At 37.0% G+C, this 24127-nt stretch overlaps 1 protein-coding gene across 2 annotated transcripts in view; it reads left to right on the top strand.

Annotated features, from left to right (window-relative positions):
- The window catches only part of LOC107744072 (rab GTPase-activating protein 1-like), a 105200-nt gene extending 81428 nt beyond the window's left edge, over positions 1-23772 (top strand). For both annotated transcript variants that reach the window (XM_016557542.1, XM_016557541.1), the window contains 10 exons: positions 156-299; positions 931-972; positions 1332-1460; positions 7212-7304; positions 8981-9091; positions 9208-9312; positions 10307-10390; positions 17151-17222; positions 18824-19021; positions 22744-23772. In XM_016557542.1, the coding sequence (XP_016413028.1) occupies positions 156-299; positions 931-972; positions 1332-1460; positions 7212-7304; positions 8981-9091; positions 9208-9312; positions 10307-10390; positions 17151-17222; positions 18824-19021; positions 22744-22866 (1101 nt within the window). In that variant the 3' untranslated portion in view covers positions 22867-23772. The remainder of the gene's footprint in view (positions 1-155; positions 300-930; positions 973-1331; positions 1461-7211; positions 7305-8980; positions 9092-9207; positions 9313-10306; positions 10391-17150; positions 17223-18823; positions 19022-22743) is intronic.
- Positions 23773-24127: the final 355 nt, after the last annotated feature.

The raw sequence follows: 24127 nt of genomic DNA, 5'->3' as shown, positions 1-24127 counted from the left end.
GTGATGACAAGGTAAATTTTCATCATCATCACTCCAGTCTTCAGTGTCACGTGATCCTTCAGAAATTATTCTAATATGCTGGATTGCTGCTCAAGAAACATTTTCTATTATCATTTCATATTATCACAACTGTCTTCTGCCTCTGTGTGTTGCAGGAATACATTCCAGACCTGTACGCACACTTCCTGAATCTGGGTCTGGAAGCGCACATGTACGCCTCCCAGTGGTTCCTCACGCTCTTCACAGCCAAATTCCCTCTTTACATGGTCTTTCACATCATAGACCTCCTGCTGTGTGAGGTAACATTTCATTCTCACTTGCTTTATTTCAGATATATTTTTCTAATGTTTTCTTTGCCTAGTTTACCTGTTAATTCATAGTTTAGGACTGTTACCTTGTGTAATGCATTTTATTTTGATATCTATAAACCATCTTTTGTCATTTTGAAATCATACTAATTTCTCATGGTCCAGTGTAACTGATAGACCAACTGATATCACACACACACACACAAAAAAAAATCACAAATCAGCACAGAATCAATCAAATCTAATGCAAATGCTCACTGATGATTGTGCTGATGTTTTCCCATCAATAATATGTCACTTCCTGCAGAATGATGTCATTAAGGATATGGCGGATGTAACATGATGTAAATATTGAGGATAAAAGAATAAACCAATAGATGATGGCAGCAGGTTGAACACCTGCGATATTTAACACATTTAATAAATTGCCAGTTTGTCCAATTAGAAATAAGCAAATACAGCAACATTCAGTCAAACCAAAAATTATTTAAAATTCATTCCGAGTTCAAAATTCTGTCTTGGAAAATATTTTATCTGATAAAACTTATGTGACATGGGCATGAAAATATATGTGATATTGAGATTTGTTTCTTTCTTACAATCTTGTTTTTTCTCCTTTCAGGGCATCAGTATCATTTTCAACGTGGCCCTTGCATTATTGAAGGTAAGGAAGTGCTCAGTTGCATTATTTCATCTTTTTCTCAGATGTTTCACCAAGGAAATATAATAAATATGCAAGCCGGTGCTGTTTCCTGAAAATTAACCTGCAAATCACCCATGCCTCATCACCATGGTTACAGCTATTACAAGGATGTTCGGCATAATTGGCGCACCTAATAATCGGCAGCTACACTACAGCGTGATCAGATGTTAGCTGGTGAATCTCTGCTGTTCAACCCCGTAGGAAGAGAGACGGTGTACCACTATCACACCTCAACAGCAGAAAAGAGCATCATTAACTGAAGATCACAACATGAGGGAGCAGTATTGTCTGCCTCTTGAAAGCTCTCTGTCTATCCACAGACATCTAAAGACGACCTGCTGCAGACGGACTTTGAGGGCGCGCTGAAGTTCTTTCGAGTGCCAGTGCCCAAACGCTATCGCTCGGAGGAGAACGCCAAGAAGCTGATGGAGCTAGCATGCAGCATGAAGGTGTGTTCCGCCTGTGTTCAGGCTGTTTACTTAGTTCAAACTGAGATGTCTGTGGAGTATTTAATGTGATGATCAGGAAATTTCATAACGGAGAAAGGAATGGGTCACTCAGAAATGAAAATTTGCTGAACATTTACTCACTCTCAGGCCATCCAGGATGTAGATGAGTTTGTTTCTTCATCAGAACAGATTTGGAGAAATTTACCAATGGATCCTCTGCAGTGAATGGTTTCCTGAAAATTAACCTGCAAATCACCCATGCCTCATCACCATGGTTACAGCTATTACAAGGATGTTCGGCATAATTGGCGCACCTAATAATCGGCAGCTACACTACAGCGTGATCAGATGTTAGCTGGTGAATCTCTGCTGTTCAACCCCGTAGGAAGAGAGACGGTGTACCACTATCACACCTCAACAGCAGAAAAGAGCATCATTAACTGAAGATCACAACATGAGGGAGCAGTATTGTCTGCCTCTTGAAAGCTCTCTGTCTATCCACAGACATCTAAAGACGACCTGCTGCAGACGGACTTTGAGGGCGCGCTGAAGTTCTTTCGAGTGCCAGTGCCCAAACGCTATCGCTCGGAGGAGAACGCCAAGAAGCTGATGGAGCTAGCATGCAGCATGAAGGTGTGTTCCGCCTGTGTTCAGGCTGTTTACTTAGTTCAAACTGAGATGTCTGTGGAGTATTTAATGTGATGATCAGGAAATTTCATAACGGAGAAAGGAATGGGTCACTCAGAAATGAAAATTTGCTGAACATTTACTCACTCTCAGGCCATCCAGGATGTAGATGAGTTTGTTTCTTCATCAGAACAGATTTGGAGAAATTTACCAATGGATCCTCTGCAGTGAATGGGTGCCGTCAGAATGAGAGTCCAAACAGCTGATAAAAACATCAAAGAATGTCAAGAAACAAATCTGTCATTAAAATAAATTCACTTCAAATCAATGCTTCTGGCTAAAATATGAGTTATCTATCCATAATATTGTTTTCTCCGGTGAAAATGTCATCTGGTCTGAATCAGGAGAGAAATATGCAAATTTCAAGTAGGCTTGCCGCGATAGACGGTGCTGATGGTGATACCGTTGTTAAGCCGCAACACCGGTTACGTCACTTGCCCACCGCGTCACCGACCCCACCGCTTTTACAAGATATTAAAAAGCAAAGGAAAGCGAGGAAAAGAGGGAACGCCCCACCCCCGCGGTGATACCGGTGTTGTCACACGTCGATTAACCGGTGGGAAAATTTCCTCACCGTCACAACCCTAATTTCAAGCACTGTGTAAAAGTGAAAACAGTCCAGATATGTTCAAGACATTAACTGATGGACTGGAGTGGTGTGGATTACTTGTGGATTATTGTGATGTTTTTATCAGCTGTTTGGACTCTCATTCTGACGGCACCCATTCACTGCGGAGCATCCATTGGTGAGCAAGTGATGTAATGCTACATTTCTCCAAATCTGTTCCCATGAAGAAACAAACTCGTCTACATCTTAGATGACCTGAGGTTGAATATTTTCAGCAAGCTTTTGGGTGAACTATTCCTACTGATTTATATTTATTGTATTTTATTTATTGTTTATTATTTGTTTTTGAAGGCCTTAAAAGTAAGCAAGTGTATAGTGCAAAAAGTGAGAAGTGACAACATTTTCATTATCATCAAAAATGACAAATGCAACGATTACGATAATATGACAGTTCACAGAAAATGATACAGTGATACAGGAGATGGAGCAGTAGGACCAGGAACTGATGCGAGTTGATCTCTTAAATGCACTTCTTCAGGGCGGCAGAGCAGCTGAGTGGTGTGTTTGTACCATCAATTATACTGGTGTGAATGTGATTTTCATTTAGACTCATTTTGTGTGAATAGACCATTTATCTGCGACTCGTTATTTTTCACATTTAATGGGACATAAAGAGTCTTGATGTAATTATCTGGATGGGCCAGCAGAGGACACTGCAGGAGTAAGAAAGACCCATGATACTAAAGAGTCCTTGGTTTCTGTTTTGATCATTTACAGCATCTGTCCTCATGTTTTGTTCAGATCTACCGAATGTTATTTACACATCTGCATTTAATTGTTTTTTATTAAATATAGTTTTTTTCATAATATTGTGTATGAGCATAACAAATCAGTGAAAAGTTGGATTAAAATAATTCAAATTAATAATATTATAGTTTTTGTGAATGTTTTGAATTAATTTTTAGATTTATATTTTGTTTTCATTCAATTTTTTGTTAAATTAAGACATTTTATTATGTGCTTTTGTAATTTTTATTAGTTTGTTGTTTAAAATATTACTTTATTTGTTCAATCTATTTTTATTTCAGTTTTAGTTATTTATTTCCAATCAGTATTTTAATGCTTCATCTTATTTTAGTTAGTTGCCAGGACAACATTTCTAATTTGTCTAATATTTATATTCAGTTTTATTTCAGCTTAATTTTTGAATAAACAACATTTTTAATAGTTTAACCCTGGTTCACTTAAAGCAATAAGCCCCAAGAAGCCGTGGTTTACAGTGAATTTATAACAGCTAAGGGGCGTTGTTAACCCCTTTAGCTGTGGGTGGTTGCCGAGCAACACACAGACGTAAACAAAGGTGTATGTTTGTAGAGTAATTTACAACAGCTTCGAACTTGGCTCAACCAATCAGAATCAACTATCCGTTTTATAAAAATTTTTTTTTAATTATTTCGTCGTTTACTCACCCTCATGTTGCTCCAAACCCATATGAAATGAATTCATCTTTCAAACACAAATAAAGATATTTTGAATATTCTTACATCCTAATTTTTTCAGCTATTGAAAGCCCACATAACCAAAGCTTTCACATATCAAAAAGTATATAAAGACATCATAAAAATAAAAATCCTTATGAATCAAGCTGTGTAATCCGAGGCTTCTAAGGAGACACGATCACATTATATTATTAACAAATTTAATTTAGTTATTTACTCACATATAAACATTGATCAACACTCATCAAATGTAATGGCAACCATTGAATATTAGAACCATTGAATTTGACTCTTAAAATGAAATCGATCTCCATATTTTCAGTGTGGACTGAGACTTTTAAACACCACTGTATCTGTCTGTGCACTTTATGTTTGATTGATGTATCAGTTCCTCATCACCGTCAAAACATGACAGATTGAGTTTCCTGTAGCTCTCACTCGCTTTCCTCCAAATACAAACTACCCTTTATTTCTCTTCTCCTCATTCACAACACTGAAAGCTCACTTTCACCACTGAGTCTGGGTGTGTTTGTGTGCTATTTCAATACGAGAGGCCCACCGTCAGAAAATCAGAAGCCCACCACGGCCCTGACACCACACACCAGTCACGATCAAAAGAGCTTTTACACACTACGACACACACATACACACACTTCATTTCACTGCACCCAGGCCTAATTGTTCCCCCGGGTGTCGCTGAAAACACGCTGACTGATGAACTACTCTTGACATTGAGGGCTTTTATATGGATCTCATTTCATCTGTGGGTGCATTATGGATTAAATATGGAACAGAGCCGGTTCTGTGTCCTAGAGCTAGTCAGATATGGCGCAGCGCTAAAAAGAGCTCATTTACAAACACGCATGTACCTGCGGCTCTCGCACAGTGTTCTGGTGAGAAATGACTGCTGCTGTACACACAAAACACACTCAGTCTCAGAAATTGGGTCATTCGATGAAAATGGGGTAGTATTGAGCTGCAGGTGGATAAATGTGGCACGGCTTACGTGTTTGGGTCCAGAGTGCGGGAAGTGCATGAACAGAAATCCTGTTAAATGAATTAGCAGTTAGGCTTGTTGCATTTGGATAGGTGAAATACACAGCAAAGCAAATCTGAAACGCAGCTTTATATTGCTGTTGACATCAAGTCAGGTCCTTTCGCAGTTTTGAAGTCATAAAACCTTGAGGAATTCATGCTAGTTGTGTGAGAGCACGATTCTTGAAATAACCAACACCTTCGTGTCAGCAAATACGATTGGATTTTGCAATTTTGTTAAAGAGATAGTTTCCCAAAAAAAAGAAAATTACCCCATGATTTCCTCACCCTCAAGCCATTTTAGGTGTATATGGATTTCTTCTTTCAGACGAATACAATCAGAGTTATATTTTAAAACATCCTGGCTCTTCCAAGCTTTATAATGGCTGTAGGTGGGTGTTATTTTTCAATACCCCAAAAGAAGTCCAATAAAGCGCATCCATCCATAATAAAAAAGTGCCTCACACGTCTCGGGGAACAGCTTTTTATTGTGAACACGCATGTGACAGTTAGCGGAAGCTAGATATTACTTTTTATAAAATGTTAAATATGGATATTTTTCTTACGAAAGCGCATCGATTCACTACCGGAGGCCTTTATTTATCCTCCGGAGGCGTGTGAGGCACTTTTTTATTATGGATGGATGTGCTTTATTGGACTTCTTTTGGGCTATTGAAAAATAACACCCACCCACTGCCATTATAAAGCTTGGAAGAGCCAGGATGTTTTTAAATATAACTCCGATTGTATTCGTCTGAAAGAAGAAAGTCATATACACCTAAGATGGCTTAAGGATGAGTCAGTCATAGGGTAATTTTCATTTTTTTGGTGAACTATCACTTTAAAATCTTGTTGGGGGTGGGTGAGATACCTGATAAATCGTTATCATAAATCTGACAACCAGTAGAGATTTTGGATTATCATATCTATTGCGGTTGTTTAAATGCAATAAGACGTGAAGGAGAACTCAATTCCATTCTTGCATGCTGTTCTGACTGGTGTTTTTTTTTAATTTATTTATTTTTTTTGTTTGTTAGTTTTTTCCTATGTCATTTAAATTAATAAAAAAATAACTTGACTCTGGACTGTTATTTATTTATTTAAAAATAAACTATTTAATTTGTATCTTTGTTTTATAGTAATTATTTGTCCTATTATGTTGTATTAATTTCTTTTTTTCTTATATAATTACTGTTAATTGTCTTCAGTAAGTTTGAAAATTTTTAATATTTTTGTATTCATATCAGTTGGACTAGTATTAGTTTTTGCCTTTGTACCAACATTGGTATTGAGAAATGTGAAATGTCAGTGTCATCCAAAATGTCCATGCATTATAAAAACGTATTTCCATGGAAAATAACTATGTTATGATAAATAACCTTATTGTGAAACACAATTACTTTTGGTTATATTGCCCACCTCTAGTTCTTGACTTTACTGTATTTGACTTTGAAAATGCACCAGATGATCCATGTGTGTACTGTTTGAAGCTTAGGCTAGCTTTAGACAGATGAGCGCTAATATTTTTAGACTTAGCCTTGCTAAACATGGCTATACTCTTGCCAAACACTGTCCTGTGTCCCTGCATACCTGCAAACTCAACAAAATCTGCTGTTACGGTTATATGAATGTGTATCTTAAGGGAACTGGCTATCTTTAGAAAAGTTTTGATGGCATTTTCTTTTCATTTTACTTCCGTATGATGCCTAGTAGTCATACGTAGTGTTTAAAAGCACTTTGTGTACAGGGATAGCAGTGGTAACTGATGTATTAGTCTACTTTTCAGTGAGCATCACCTACTGTTAGAGTGTGGATTTGCATTTTATACAGTCATTCATCTGTCAACATATCTCATTTACGTAAATTATTTACTATTCTGAAATTAGATTTTCACTTTTTTTCTGAGATGTACTTTGTCCACATCTTTGTCAGTACCTTCTTCTGTATGTTTGCATGTCACAGATCAGTCAGAAGAAGCTGAAGAAGTACGAGAAGGAATACCACACCATTCGAGAGCAGCAGGAACAGCAGGAGGCGCCCATCGAGAGATATGAGGTAGATTTATCCTGTGTGAGAGCGCATGATGCGTCTCTGCTGGGATTTACACATCTGCATTCATGACTATGTGCATATGAATATTTACATGATCCATTAGAGTGCGTGTGCGTTTGCCCATATGCGTTTAATCTTGGCTAAGATTTCGTTCTCCCTCACAATCAGAGCTAGTTTTCTCCTCTGCGCTGAGCTCGAACTCATTTTCCTCCGTGCCTATCCTGTATCTCGTGCTATTAGCATATGTGCTTTGTGCTTATAATGAGCCGTGATGTGAGAAGAGGTCACCGCTGGGCTCAGAGATGATGAAAATCTGGCCAGATAGATTCCTGATAACAGCGGCCTGCCAGTCAACTGTTAGCCTGAGCCCAGCTCACGAGGATTTACCTTGATCATTTAGGAACTGTCAGTCAGGGTTCAACATCTACACACACACACACACACTTCACACATCTATAGGGTTCTATAGTTCACTTAAGTAAAAATGCTGTTTGAAGTCTCTATAAGAAAACATGGGGTCCTCAGAAGTATTCAAGATCACAATTAGAGTGTCATAAATCAAAGTACATTAAAAATAGTTTGCTAGAGTTGCCCAGATCTTGCTAATATTGTCCACAAACAATTAGTGGCAGGGGATTTTGATGAGAAAATGCACTGAAAATAAAATCATTAGACTTATTAGTCCTTCACAATGACACTTTTTTTTCCCTTTACTTTTTAAATACTAATTCTCAAAAATATTTGGGCCAAAATTAATGTATGTATTTATGTAAGTTAATTTGAATTGCATATAAAATTTCCATCCATTTAGATTACAAAGTCTTAACCAACTAACTAATAAACAAACTAAAAAATGTAAAACACATTTGGTTTATTACAGAAATCTATGGAAGCCCGAGTCCACCATGGAATCAATAAAAAAAAAAGTGAATTGTGACTTTTAATCTCACAATTCATACTTTTTTTTTTTTTTTTGGAGAAAATCTGAATTTTTATATATTAACACTGACCTATGAGATATATACTCACAATTCTGAGAATAAAAGTCTGAATTTTGAAATATATAAACTCAAAATTTATATTAAAAATGTGTAATTCAAATGGACAGAAATTTTATATGCAATTCAAATGCATAAACCTTAAATTTAGAGGGAATGTTTTATATCCCACAGCTTTGGAAAATGGGCTGGTGCTGTTTAGCTCTGTAATCTTAATAATTGTATTATCAACAATATCATTACATTAACTAATTTACATTTGAATTCAGTAAATGGTCTGTAAATGCACATTTGCTTTACTGACATGCAAACTTTATTACACATTTGTTACATTACCTAAACTCAGTCATTTGTGTCTCTTAAATACAAATAAAATAAAATAAAAAGGCCATAAAAATGTATGTGTATGTATGGAATTAACACACACACACACACACACACGCACAATACAAACACACACTCTCTCTTTAACAAGCTGAGTGTCTTTTAGTACAATAGCCGGAGGACTGAGAGTCCAGTCAGTGTGTTAATTGCTTTCTGACATATTTCCCTCTAACTGGTAAATTTTTAATCAGGTTTCTTCTCCAAGGTTCCTCATATTCCTAGCACAGTTAACCATTATAGTGACTGTCACGAGACAGTGACGGAGTCACACACTCACGCACTGTGTCTGCTCTGTAGAGAGAAAACCGGCGGCTACAGGAAGCTAACATGCGTCTGGAGCAAGAAAATGACGATTTGGCTCACGAGCTGGTCAGCAGTAAGATCGCCCTGAGGAAAGACCTGGACAACGTGAGTCTTTCAGGCAGTTTGACGCTATTTTAAACATTTAGCAGTTCCTGACATTCACACATGCCTGTGGCTTCTGGTATGTGTAGTAAAACACAGCGTGTCCTTTTTTCCCTTAGGCTGAGGAGAAAGCTGACGCGCTCAACAAAGAGCTTCTCATCACTAAACAGAAACTGGTGGAATCTGAAGATGAGAAGAGACGACTGGAGGAAGAGTCTGCTCAGGTCAGACACCTCCAACACCACTCAAAACTCACTAACGCTCAAAATAGTAAACAGTATTTCAGAAATAAAGCTATGACATAACACACATTGTGTATTGAACAACAAATTGAGTCTTGTATTTTAGCTTCAAGTTGTCACCCTCTGCCTGGTTTCCAGCTCTGCTCTGTAAACCAATTTTCTTGAGTTGCATCCTGGGATGCTCTTTAAACAATATTGAAGGTGCTCAGAAGTCTGTTGAACTATTCTTGGTTTCTTTTACTTCACTGTCCACTTCAATTCACTCATTTAAATATATAAAATAATTATAATAATCAATATAATAAATAATAAAAATATAATATAATTTAAAATAAAATACATTTATTTTTTCACATATGTGCATCAGAAGTAGCTACTAAATGCCAATGATTTTAGCTTTTTTTAACAACAACAAAAAGTTTAATTAGCAAATTCCCAGTGAAGGACTACACTACCCATAATCCTCAAATAAGATCCACCAATCAGAGAAGTCACATTTACCATGAAAATTGTGGTTTGTGTGGTGCTTTCTGAATTGAAACTACTTTTAAACAAGACTTATATTCAGTTTTATTGGATTTTTTTATGCAGAAAACAAATAGTTGCATGGGAAACAAATTCATTATGTTTTATGATTGGAAGTGTATTTCCCAGTATCCCTGTAATGAGTTCAAGTTCATGTGCTGTATTTGTGTCTGTATTCTGGATGGAGTGGTATCAGGGAATGATCCCTGAGGAGGCAGACCCACGGTACTCGGGATGTGTGTTTGAGTTGATTGCTGTGGTTCCTCTGAGACAGCTCTTACATTACTGCAACAGTATGGCCTGTGGACACAGTTGTCCTCAGACAGACAGGAGAGATGTCTCCCGGAGGGGACACTTGGGTTAAATATAGGATTGTTGTGATATGACTGATTTCTTTTTAGGAGAAAAGGTGGCAGAGTTTTTAACTTGGGCTCTGCATTTGTGTTTTCAGCTGAAGGAGATGTGTCGGAGAGAACTGGATAAATCTGAGTCTGAGATCAAGAAAAACGGCTCCATCATTGGAGAATACAAACAGGTGAACACACACACGCTGACTCACTCGCCTTGAGTCTTCAGTGAAGCATGGTCTGCTGTCTCTGTTTGAGATCGTTCTGATTCTAATGGCCTTCAGTCACTATAATGAAGTCCAATATCCATCCATTAGGTCACTATGGCTGCATCAAACCCTAAATCAGTTTAAATGGCCCAGGCTCTGTCATATCTCATCTTAAAATACCCCATTATCCAATTAAATGACCTTCATAAAACTCTTAACTGAGACACTCCATGAATGTGCATCAGTTTTACTGTACAGTTCTCTCCTGCTCTGCCAAATATTTGCTTAATTAACTTTTTACTTTACTTTACTTTTATGCATTTGGCAGCTTTTGTATCCAAAGACATTTTTATCAGTTCATGCATTCCCTGGGACTCGAACACCATATAATCCTTTCCATATTTTTTTCTTTTTACTTTATACTCTTTTCTTCACAAGGTTTGTGTTTTTTTAGACTTTCTTGTGTACGCCAACAAATCCTTTTCATCCCTCTACCATTATTTTTGTTCCTCTGTTTTCCTTTTCCTTTTGTTTTGTACAGTGTAACTTTAGTTCATCTTAAAGGAAAGGAGCCCATTAAGCCCGTAAACAGACTCGCTACAATACATCTTTAGATTTAAGGGGCCACATATTTTGTGTTTTCATATTTTTCTTGTGGGAATCTATGGCAACTCTTTTGAACCGTATAGTTAAAAGTTTGCCACACTGATTAGGCTGGGTTTCAGTATCCCAGCTGGCAATTATGGTATCTCTATCTCAAACAGCCTTGCATTATCAACATTTTAAAATGGCATGAAATGGAAATTCACCCTATCCATTTTTTTACTGCATCTCAATGATCTTATTGTGAACAATGCATCCATGCATATGTTTGTCATAAGCTGCCTTTTTTTTTAACCTTAGGGCTAGTAATCGATAATCAAAATATCATCAGTTTCTGGTTGAAATGATGGGTGACGTATGCCAGATTTCTCTAGTCATGTAGTCCACTTGAACTCAGTTTTTCTTGGTTTTGAATGAAAGCTCTCCTTGAGATTCTGCCTCCATCTAATCAACCATCTAATCTAATCAATTGATGGATGAACCAGAACCAATCCTACATTTTTTTCTTTTTCAATAATCTGTTTCACTCAGATGTATTTCACAATATGCTAGAAAATATGTCACTAATCACATTAAATTGTGACTTGTGACAAGTTTTCAATGACTATACAGCTTTTTGTCATTTTGAACCAATTCACTTTCCCAATTTTTTGGATACTCATCCAACAATGTTTCTTAAATCTTTACCACAACTTGCTCAGGCCAGATTTTTGAAGTCAAACATTGTTTTACATAAAAACCTGAACTAATAAAAACCTTAATCTTAAGTTGCTAGCAAAGACAGCAATCAGGAGGCATTATTTCAGCAACTCTGATGCATATTGACATTGTATGTATTATTGTCACATTGACTGAGAATATACCATGTAACATTGGTTGCAATGGACCTAATGGACAAAAGTTATGACGCTGTAAATAATGGTTAAAAAAAATCTACTCATCCTTACAATGTACCATTGTTGTGCTTGGCCTAGCTGTACTTTTGGTCTTTTTGCCATTTATTGATAGGTGAGTAGAAAGAGGACAGGAAATGGAGAGAATAGGGCAGAACAGGATCAGGACATTTCGTAAAACCAATTGACCCTTCCCAAAGACCCGACCCTCTTAGTTACTATTGTTATATCCGACAAGCCATGCCATTTGTTATACGAATTTTAAGAAAGTCAAACAATAAATACCATTTTGTGGCTCTTTAATGTGTCGTGACAGATCGCTGTGGCGCCTCAGTTCAAGCGGCATGTGAAGCGATCATCTCTTCCTCTTTACTACTTATAGCACATAATAAACATGAATGAACATCAGAAGGTATCTTGTTTCAACTGCGGAAAAGATGTCAGATGGCCTGTCAATCAAGCTAACCACCAAGCCATGGCTCGAACCATGTTGTCTTTTTTGTTCTACATAGGATTTTTTTTTTTTTCAGAAATAACCCCAAATTAGGGCTGCATGATAAATCGAAATGAAATCGTAATCGCGATTAGGCAAAAGCTACAATTGTCATGGTCATCTTGTCAGTGAAGCATGGTTCTGTGATCAGCAGTAAATCTCCATCCGAAGGCCAGAGGGCGCTCTCGCTCGGAAACTCCAAATACATCCCGCAGAAGAAACCTTGGAAATCCCTATAGCGGTAGCTGGATAAACAGAAGATTTAACTGCTTTCATTGATTCAACGTGACTAATAAACACACAACTACGACAATATATGGTTTATCTGACTTTGTCTTATTACAATTTCATTATAATAAAGTATATAATAATGCATTGTTAATTGACATACTATGAAATATGTTGCATACCTTATTCTGTGTAAGAAGCCACATCATCTCACAGAAGGATTTATTTCAAACACTCGACTGACGTTATGAAGTGAGTTTGGAGTAAAAACATGTTATTAAATGTGGTATTTTCACGTGCTTTCAGATGGAGCAGCATTTACTTCACAGAGCCGTAGTTCACTGAGAAGATACGCAAACAGCTGTCATTATCGTGAACGATTTCTTCGACTTCATAATCGCGCGTTTAAATTGCCCGCGATTTTTTTTTGCGTAGTTTGTCAGTGAACTACGGCTCTGTGTAGTAAATGCTGTTCCATCTGAAAGCAGGTGATGGAGATTTACTACTGATTACAGAACTGGCTTTACTGACAAGATGTGCATGACAATCGCATTCGATTAATCATGCAGCCCTACCCCAAATAACTTTTAATAGAGTACAGTAAGTAGACCAAAAGGCTTAAATATGTTCCTGTAAACAGGCATGTCCAGACTGGAGCAGTTTAACATGCTCATGTATAAATAAGGGCTGATCTGAGTGTAGAGGAGAGGCTGGCCTGAAAGTGGCACCTTCAGTGCAGTATGAGAGCTTCTCTGTAAAAATAGTTGAGCTGCTGTCCCTGCAGAGCTCATTTTAATGGGGCCGCTGACAGCATGATTCATGGAGGAGCATGATAATGGTGTCCTCTGAGCTGAACCAGCTCTCTCTCGCACACATTCACGCTCCTATTGCTTGTGTGAGCCAGACGACACACATTGAGCGTCAAAGGCCTGCGGGTATCATGCTGGACGGGTGTGAGGAGGAAAGGTTTAACACATCTGCCGTCTGAAGACTATGCTGAGAAAACACAAAGCTGGAACGTAAAAAGGGAGAAAAAGCGTATTTCTATACAATGTTCATTTCAAAAGTCCCTTCAGTCTCTGCCCTGTATTATTATTCACATCTGACATTGCAGTACTGCATAAAATGTCTTTATTTAAAAGTCTGTTTGATGAAAATATGTCCCATTCATTCATATTTGTTCACTAAATGAGTAGCTCAGACATTTTCTCAATGTAGATACATTCTTTCTGTTAACGCTTGTCAAACAGCAAGAATAAAATATCTGACTCATTTGTCTTACAGACATGAATGGCATCTCAAATCATGTCTTCTGAAGGAGACATACAGTATGCTACTGCTTTTCAAAGCGATCAGACTTATAGTTTTCGTTTGATGGACAATAAAAGGGGTGGAAAATGAAATATGACTACAATAGTGTGTGTGACCATTAGAGGTCATGACACTGCCTCGTAGCTTTATTAAAGGAATGCAAACTTTAAATCTGCATTGTTTAAATCTGCAAACTTTGAATTGTTTTTAAAAACTGCGCCGCAGGGTGTTGCGTAATATTATGGGCCAGATTTACTAAACAGGGCAAATTAGCGTTAGAGCGCAATTCCATAAAGTGCAGATGGGAGGAAATTCACCTGCTTTAAGACATGCTTTTTTGGGCGTTAAATAATGGCGCAAATACCAGTAAATTGACAAGCGCAAATCGTAGTAAATTGCGTTGCGTGATTCATTTAAATACTCTCCTCTCATATATTTACCGATCGAAAGGGAAACTCCTACAAATACATATTCAATGAGGTGAGTCGCAAAAATAACTGTCCAAGCCTTTTCAGCGCTAATTTCCCACTGCATGTCTTTAGTAAATCCTGACAGTAGTTTTTTTGACGCCAAATGAGGGTTTGCGCAAGCTGATAGTAAATCTGGCCCTATGAACGTTGCAGTGTCCGTAAAAGTTACTTAAAAAATCCTGCAATGTCTTGTGACCATGACTTTAGCATAATATGCACGCTCTTAACACGCACAGGCAGATTTCTCTAAACATACTTAGTTTTTATGTTCCACAAATGCTCGTTAGCAAAAGTTATCCTTGTCCAGTGTCTTGCTGTTTCTCTTCAAAAGTTATGATGGATAAAAATGTGTTTAACAAGCGTCAATGTGGGTGACTGTTGTTGATTCTGTCTTCAGTAGCTTGTTGTCTCATCTGTTTTTTTTCCGACTTTGAAACAATGGCTTAGGCCATCTTGTGGACAAACCAGTTAGTGCAAAAAAGTCAAAGCATGTACCGATTAAATTTGTGTCGCGCACTGTTTACCAGGGGTGTGAAGTAACGAATTACAAATACTCACGTTACAGTAATTAAGTAGTTTTTATCAGTAATTGTACTTTTTTGAGTAGTTTAAAAATTGTGTACTTTTACTTTTACTTGAGTACATTTTAAGTGATGTATCGGTACTTTTACGCCGCTATTTTCCTCCGTTTGTGGTCATTACATGCTTATTTTAATTGTATTTTTATCCATCAGCAGTGATTGGATAGTGAGATAGTAATAGTCCACAGCTCAGTACTCACTACTCAATACTCATGAGTACTTTTAAATAGGCTACTCTTTTACTCTTTTAGTTTTTTGGACAAGTACTTTTACTCTAACTCACACTACATTTTTTGGAAGGTAATGGTACTTTTACTTGAGTATATTTTTTCAGTACTCTTTCCACCACTGCTGTTTACATACCATAGTGCACGCGTAAAAAAAACGAAATATTCTTTAGGGTTAACTCTACATTGGGCTTAGCGCTTAAAGGAATAGTTCACCCAAAACTGAAAATCATCCCATGATTTACTCACCCTCAAGCCAAGGTTTATTATGACTTTCTTCTTTCATATGAATACAGTCGGAGTTATATTAAACAATGTCCTGGCTCTTCCAAGCTTTATAATGGCAGTGAATGGAGGTCGAGATTTTGAAGCAAAATAAAGTGCATCCATGCATCATAAAAAGTGCTCCACACGGCTCCGGGGGTGAATAAAGACCTTCTAAAGTGAATCGATGCATTTGTAAGTAAAATATCCATATTTAAAACTTTATAAACCGATCTCTAGCTTCCGCAAACTGTTGTCCTCTGTGGCGTTCCAGTGGATGACGTAGGCGTAGCTTGAGCTCCAGTGAGAAGTAACGAATGTGTAAGTGCAGAGGAGAGAGCAAAACAAAACACCGGTCATAAATTAGAAGTACAAAACGAGGATTTGTAAAGGAAAATGTCAGAGAATTTTGATATAAGCCAAGAGGAGACTGGTTTTCCTTTGCTTGAATCAAAATTTGGTACTCACGAGATTAGCATATTCTCACCGGAGTTTATGCTACGCCGTCGTCCTACATCATCCGCTGGACGCCGCTCTCATGAACATATGACTGTTAGCGGAAGCTAGAGATTACGGTTTATAAAGTTTTAAATATGGATGTTATGTTTACACAAATGCATTGATTTGCTTCAGAAAGCCTTTATTAACCCCCCGGAGCCGTGTGGAACACTTTTTATGTTGTATGGATGCACTTTTTTTGGGCATCAAAATTTCTACCCCATTCATTTCCATTATAAAGTTTTCAAGAGCCAGGACATTTTTTAACATAACTCTTGATTGTGTTCGTCTGAAAGGAGAAAGTCATATACACCTAGTATGGCTTGAGGGTGAGCAAATCATGGGGTAATTTTCGTTTTTGGGTGAACTGTCCCTTTAATGCTTAGCGCATGCACTTTTAAAGTTGTTTTACAGGCAAAAAAGAAACGAATGAGATGAAACAACAACAAACTACTAGAGCTGCAACAACAATAGACGGCCAAGTATATGACTGTTTGTGTGAGGGAGTTTAGAGAAACATGCAACTCTAATTTGAATACAAAAAACGTTTTTATTGATCATAACTTCTGGAGAAACACTGGAAAAGAGTGAAACTTTCTGTGTCAAGTGCCTAAGGCTATGGATTCAGCTGTATGTGTGTCAAAACTGAATTATACTTTGAGCTTTAACCAGTGAGCCATGGCTTAGAACTGAATATTTCATTAGGAATATTCTGGGGCTGCGTCATTCCTTCTCATTCATTCATTGGGTCATTTGAGGCTACATCCTCCCTGCTGATCAATGCATGTTTAATGAGGGTGTTTCGCCAAATTAAGATATTCAGGCCACATTGATCTAACATCGACCTCCAAAGGATTGATGTCAGGTTGGGAAAGAACGCATGGACCTCATCGATCAAGGGTGAAAGTCAGCACTCTGTCAGAAATCTCCTACTGACCTGAGCTCTGCGGTGCTGTTAGTGCACTTACTGTAAGAGGATGCTGGGATTACATAGAGACCGGGGGAATGTGATATCCTGTAACGGGAGAGATTGATTGAAAGATTGTATGTTCTGCTCATGATGGTTGACCTTTTACCGTAAGCCTTGTTCTCCCTCCACTTCTGGAACAGTATTTTATTGGTGTGAGCCAGAGCACTGCTGACCCTTGACCTCTGTGTGTTTGTGTCTCAGATCTGCTCTCAGCTCAGCGAGCGGCTGGAGAAACAGCAGACGGCCAACAGAGGAGAGCTGGAGAAGATCCGGGTGGGTGATGACTCAAACACACACAGCAGATTGTGGCTTGATATAGCAATGTATTCTTTTAAAAAAATATATATATATATATGGCAACACTTTAGATTAGGGAACACATATTTACTCAATACTAAGAGTTTTCCCCTCAATAAACTCCTAATTTGCTGCTTAATAATAACTAGTAAGGTAGTTGTTAAATTTAGGTATGGGGTGGATTAAAGGATTTAAAATATGGTCATGCTGAAGAAGACATTAATATGTGCTTTATAAGTAGCCAATATGCTAGTAATATGCATTTAAATAAGTTAATAGTGAGTACTGGTCCTTACAATAAATTGTTACCATATGTATATATGATAACAATATGTGTGTTTGTGTTTATATAAAGCATTAACAGACAGATTTAAATCTTGAATTTTATTGAAGTCAGGCATCAAAACATTATAATATAGTTTTTAAAAATATAAAAAATTAATAAAACTGACATAGCATTTAACCTAACATGACATTTAAGGCAAGACACTACAATCAAAAACAATGCTTTTTTATGCACTGGTCAATTTTGAGCAATTTGGTTTTTCATAACAATGTTATAGGCTACTGGAAAAACCCAAGGTACACTTTTAAGTATTTATTTTATTGAAGTCTCCACCTCAGAAATCTTTACTTCAGTAGCGCATACATACACCACACTTTACATTTTTATTCTGTACCTGTCTTCTGAAGGTTTCATCCATTATTCAGATTTATGATCTGGAAATGTATACAAATTAGTGCATATTTAATTAGATGCAGTTTTATGTAATTAGCTTAATCAACTGGGGACGTATGGTGATGTCTATCAGTTCATTTTTACACTATTCACCTGGATTATCTTGCCTTAAAAATTACAATGTTTCACAGCTATAAATGAATGATTATATAGCTACTATTTTATGTGAGAAAGATCTCAAAGAAACTTGCACAGTTGTTGTAAACTATAATGACAATCACTTATACTGTTTAGTGTCACTATGCAATAATATTTGACCACAGCATGCTGCTATTGACCAGTCCGAATCAACTCTTCCAGAGCAATGTCTATCAATGTCTGCTACCAATATCAGCCTAATCGGACTCATACGACAATTAAAACAAGTGTACTATTGTCACATAATGATATGGTCACTCATATACTGTAACCTGATGTTCAGTTTTCACTCAGTGCTTTTGACTTACAAGATTATTCTGACAAGGGGTTGGCTAACAAGGTTTCAAATGGACAGAACCAGCCACACATTCAAAATATCCTGTTCAGATCTCACGTGAGAGAATTTAATCCACACTCACATTCACAGTAGTGTCATTCTGCACTAAACTGTATTGAAATTCTTACACAAAAGTTTTAGTTTCATGTCTTTTATTTATTTGGTAGATAGCCTTGTAATAAGCAAGATAATATACAAAAAGCTGCTCATTATCATTTTATCACTAGCTCTTTGCTGATTGTCCTGCTCAGCCTGCTGGGCTTTATTTAGTGTTAATAAGCAGCTGATATTGAGAGCAGAGTTACGTGGTGATCTCCAGGCTTGTGGTGAAGGGTTACGAGGTGAACGTGTGCATCTGTACAGATGAAGGTGGAGGGCTGTGAGAAGTGCAGCATTCTCTTCAGTAAGGAGGGCCGTCTGAAGGTGCTCAGCGCTCCTAAGGAGGGCAGTGAGGAGGACACAGACGAGGAGAAGGAGGCGCTGAAGAACCAGCTGAGAGAGATGGAGCTGGAGCTGGCGCAGACCAAACTACAGCTGGTGGAGGCCGAGTGCAAGATCCAGGTACCACAACGACTACACCTACCTGATCCCAGACATCACCACACATTACATGAAAATGTACACTAGTCAATGTTTGAAGTGGATCAAAACCTTTCATCAAAGTTGTCCTAAAACCAAAATGCGTTCTTGTCTTCTGACAACTTTGATGAACTTTTTTGATCCACTTCAAATGTTGACTGCTGTATTTGGATGTTCCATGTCTTCCATCTTCTCAGTTCTTTCACAGACACAACAATTGTCAATGTGTTCATTTAGAAATGTGGCTTTATTTAGAAAACTGGTAAACTTTTACACTGTGCTTTGATTGGACTTTCATCACTGATGGGTGATTTAACCAGTGTATGTCCTTTAAATGGGCAAAAGGGAGTTCAGAGTCTTCAGTCCAATCAATGTTTTTGATTAAAAGACAAAATGTTACAAATGTCCAAACCTGTTGAATTAGTTACTTAAATATGAAATGTAATCATTTCATATGAAGTGCCTGTTATAAAATCCAGCTTTGCAGCACAGGGATAAATTACATTTTAAAATATACTCTAATAAAAAAAGTTATTTTAGAGTGTAACATTTCAGAATATTACTATTTTTACTGTATATTTATCAAATAAAAAGGGTCCATTTTAACACAACTAAAAATGGAGAACCTTATGCGTTTTGGCCATTCATTTACACTAGGGGTGTTGTGATATACCAGTACTGGTGATAACCATGATATTTCAAAATGAAAAGTACATAGCGTCAAACACATGTGATTTGTGTTTCATTCATACTCAACACCCAAGTGCGCCCTCACACAAAAAGTCCACACGCAAGACTCGTTAGGAGTAAAAAAACAACAAAAAAAAGACTACAGGAAATCCCTTAGCTATTGCTGTAACTGAATAAATAGATAGAAGCATTCGAACTGATGAAACATGAAGACAGTAAACACACAACTGCAACAATATGTGGTTTTTCTGTGTTCCTCAAGCCATCTCGGGTGTTTTCATAAGTATTTTTATAATCTATTGCTAATCGACTTTATTACAGTATAGAATATATGTTCTGCCACATTCTGTGATAAGAAGCCTCAGCAGATCACAAAACGAAGTTATTTCAAACATTTGACTGATGTTATGGAGTAAAAATGTAATTAAATGTTCTTTTTTTTGGACAACAGGTTTAGAACTGCTTTTCATTGCAAGTCATTAGAGATGTTTGCTGTGTGTTGCTTTTTTTTTTTAAACGCACGTTATAAGCGGGGAGGCGCTTCCTCATCTCAGCGCATAGACTCGCGGACACACAAACAGAGCCAATTTGGAGAGAAATAAAGCGCACAGAAATTATTTAAACATTTACATGGTCGTTCACGTCGATTTGGTGGCCTTAAAATGCAAACGATTCTGTTATTGTCTGTGTAAACTACAACAATGTGAATTTGTGAAAACAGTGACGTCATACGCATGTGCATTATGTTTATTCTATAGGTATGTGTGTAGACGTGTAGTGTTTCTAGAGTTTTAGTGGTAGAGTTTTTTTGTCATTTTCACAGATCCGTGTGAACAGGGATCATTTTGACAATGTTGTCGTCTATACGCGAAACCTAAAATGCAAAGGAAAAACGTTTACATTTTTAGTACATTGTTGTTGTGTAAACATACCCTTAGTGAGCATAAGAGACTTGTCACAAAAACAAAATATTACCAAACTTTTTAACAGTATATATACACTCACATCTATAAAAATTGTTAAAGTGTTTGCAAGTAACAAAGTTGAAGATTTAGCCTAAATAAGTACCAATAGTTTTTTGAGGCTTGTTTGAGAGAGTCCAATGGGCAAAGGTTGTAGAGTTTTGAATTTCACCTCAGGTGTGAGCTAGAGGACCAGGGGGCTGTTTCATAAAAGATGCTAAGAAAAGCGGACATTAAAGTCCAAAATCTGACTTGAAATAACCTAACAAATCAATCTGGGCAAAAACGGTTCCATAAACGTCAATTTAAGATCAGGCAATCTCAATAATTCAATCCATGTTCAATGAGTCAGGATTATTCGATGTGCATGCTTATACTTAAACAGCCCTTAATGTCAAACGAGTGAACGATAATAATAATAATAATTAATATCGAATTACGATATTAATAATATATTATAATAATAACAAATAATATATCAATAATTCAGAGTAAAATATACATTTTGCTGAAACATTTGTTGGACATTAAATGTGACGTGTAGAATTTAGAAACCTACATATAAGTGTATTTTTTATGATAGCAGTAACTGTAAATCAAATGTAAGATAGATAATACAGCCCTAATTACTAGTTCAAATTAGGTAATGTGTATTTCTCTTACTAGTTAAAATGTAGTCTGTTTTCTATAATTTTTCATTTAATTTAGTGACTAACTTTTTAATTTAGTGCTTTAAAGAGCAATTTTAGATTGTAATGTTTTAATGTTCTACTAGTAACCATAAAAAGTACAGCTGTCATAAAATCAGAGCGAAAGGCTGCATGGCTAGAAACTGCTGATCAACTGAATGCGCAAGTAGCAACCATGTTCAAATGTTTTCATGTATCTTTCATATATCAAAAAAAGGTCATTAAATTGTGGGCACAATACATTAAATATACAGTGCACAGCATAAATGAGTACACCCCCTCTGAAACTTAAATTCAGCAATTACGCTTTGCTTAGAAGACATGTTATGGTTTTTTAGAGATATAATATTCCAGCAAGTCTGCTTGATCAGTTACCAAAGAAGAATGTTAAAATTATCAAGAAAATACCATTTTCTTTTCAAAGTGATAAAATGTTGTGTTGCAAAACTGAGTACACCCTCCTGAAAGTTACTAAATAAAACTAAAAAAATATAAGGTGTAAGGTTAAGGCAAGTATTGATCAACAGGTAAGTATGTTGAACCAAAACTGTTAAAGGTAAGTAATTTCTTGATAATTAAGTGTTATATGGCCCACTGAATCATACTCAGACTTAATGCTGACAACAATGAAACCACTTGAGAGAGAACTGTCAGGAGATTTATTTCTTAGCATAAAAGAGGACAATGGTACAAGAGGAATACCAAATTATCGTTTTAAGTGTGAAAATATAGCCAAAGGCATTCAGTGGTAGTAAAGCTTTTATATAGGGATGAATGAGTGCTGAAGGTGTGAGGGAGTTGTGCTTTATCAACTCTGTCATGAATTCACACACCACTGTGTGATCGGTTTCTTATTTTAGAGATATTAATGGCATGTATTTCTCTGTTTTTATTAAGAATATGTTTAATACATTTCAATTTCGCCATCTTTCTATGAATTATATTAGTGATCATTAAGAAAATACTTCTTTTATATTTAAGCAGAGGGGGTGTGTACTCATTTATGCTGTGCACTGTAGTTGGTTGTAGCCTATATATATTTTTTATATTTGATTCAAGTTGCATTTTTTTGTATACTTTTATTTTTCTGGACTGATAATAAAGTCAAATAATTGTATGTTGAGAGAGTCAGTGGTAATAATATCATTGCGTTCTTATTGGTCAGTGTTAGAGGAACTCCGGACCAGGTTAGTTTCCCAGCATAAGTTGCCACAGTGACTCAGCTTGAGCTCTGGTAAAAATTTGCTTTCGGAAACCAAATCAAGTGACAATAAAAGTCAGACTAACTGAAATAAGCCTGGCTTATTTGGTAAACTTGTTTTATGAAACAGCCCCCACTAAGTAAACATCTTCCTGTCTTTAGGATCTGGAGCATCATCTGGGTCTGGCTCTGAACGAAGTCCAAGCCGCCAAAAAGACGTGGTTCAACAGGACATTAAGCTCCATCAAGACTGTGACAGGAGCTCAAGGCAAAGAGAGCGTCTAACAAGACACACTTCCAGAGACTAAACACTCCAGCCCCATCATCTCCCCCCATCTGGCTCGCCCCCCACAGCTGGAACAGTGCGAACAACTCTCCTTTTGTATAAACAAAAACCTTCCTTCTAGGGTACCAGCTACCCCATTTGAAACACAAGTACTTACTGAAAGAAAAAGACTTTAACGCTAGTCTTTCTACTACTGATGATGTTAAACGACTGGGGCGTGTAGCTGACCAAAAACGCTCTTCTGGGGGATATTAACATTTCTATCTGCTGTCCTACTCAAGATTACTTGCACAAAGTCAACAGACGGTACGAGTGCTGCCGGAAAACTAGCTTACATTCTAGCGTGACTTTCGTTATTGTAATAAGAGGGCAAATGTGTTGATTGTGTGCATGTGTACGACTGAGGTCTGCTTTTATTGTACAGTGCGTGTGTGAATGTGTTGTCCAATATTGTGGTTCTCAGAGGAAAACTAAAACAGGAAGTTGGTAGCACACTGTACATAGACTGTACAGTGAACTTTTAATTAGATTCCTCCTCAAACCACTAGCTGGCGCCCTTCTGATATTAACAAAACAAATGAATGGTATATGATGGGATACAGGCATTATGTATATGCGAAGCCATACACAACCAGATCTGTGATGTCTGCTTGTGTATGCGAAAGGTTTTACAGTAGCTGTTCATCATGACTAACAGGAAGCACTTACGCAGTGAGCACACGCTTTGATCGGCAAGCACATCTGAAGGTAAAGAAACCTGCGGCAGTCACTGTGTAACGGACTCTCTGTGGGGAAGGTGTTTGCACCTTACAGACATATTTATATTAATAACAGGCTTGCTAGAGTTATTGTCGTTGTTAAAGAAGACAAATGAGGCCGTTCTAAAAGGCACTGGGTTGTAAATAGCTTTTTTTTTTTGTGATTAATTTTATATTTCAACTTTGGTAACTGTACTAATGTTGCCTAATTGTACTGTGCTACAGATTATTACTCATGTTTTGCTTTTGTCTGAATTTCAAACTGCTGTCTGATCATTACATGCCAAATGTACCTTTTACCCAGCATTACATGCGTGTGGACATGGTAATAGTGTAGGAAGCATTGTGTAAACCTCCATGAATTTCAGTATAAACCTATGAACACATCTCCTCTGGTTTGGTGTCTGTTCTTCGTTTTCATTTTCACAAGATCATTTCGAACTAAGAGCCATTGAGCATTTACGTTTTGGCATTACTAATTGTTTCCTGGTCTGATTTATGA

The sequence above is a fragment of the Sinocyclocheilus rhinocerous genome, unplaced genomic scaffold, assembly GCF_001515625.1.
Source record: "Sinocyclocheilus rhinocerous isolate Xijiao unplaced genomic scaffold, SAMN03320098_v1.1 scaffold287, whole genome shotgun sequence".
NCBI lineage: Eukaryota > Metazoa > Chordata > Actinopteri > Cypriniformes > Cyprinidae > Sinocyclocheilus > Sinocyclocheilus rhinocerous.
Note: the sequence above shows the minus strand (reverse complement) of the source record. Positions and strands in the feature narration are given on the sequence as shown.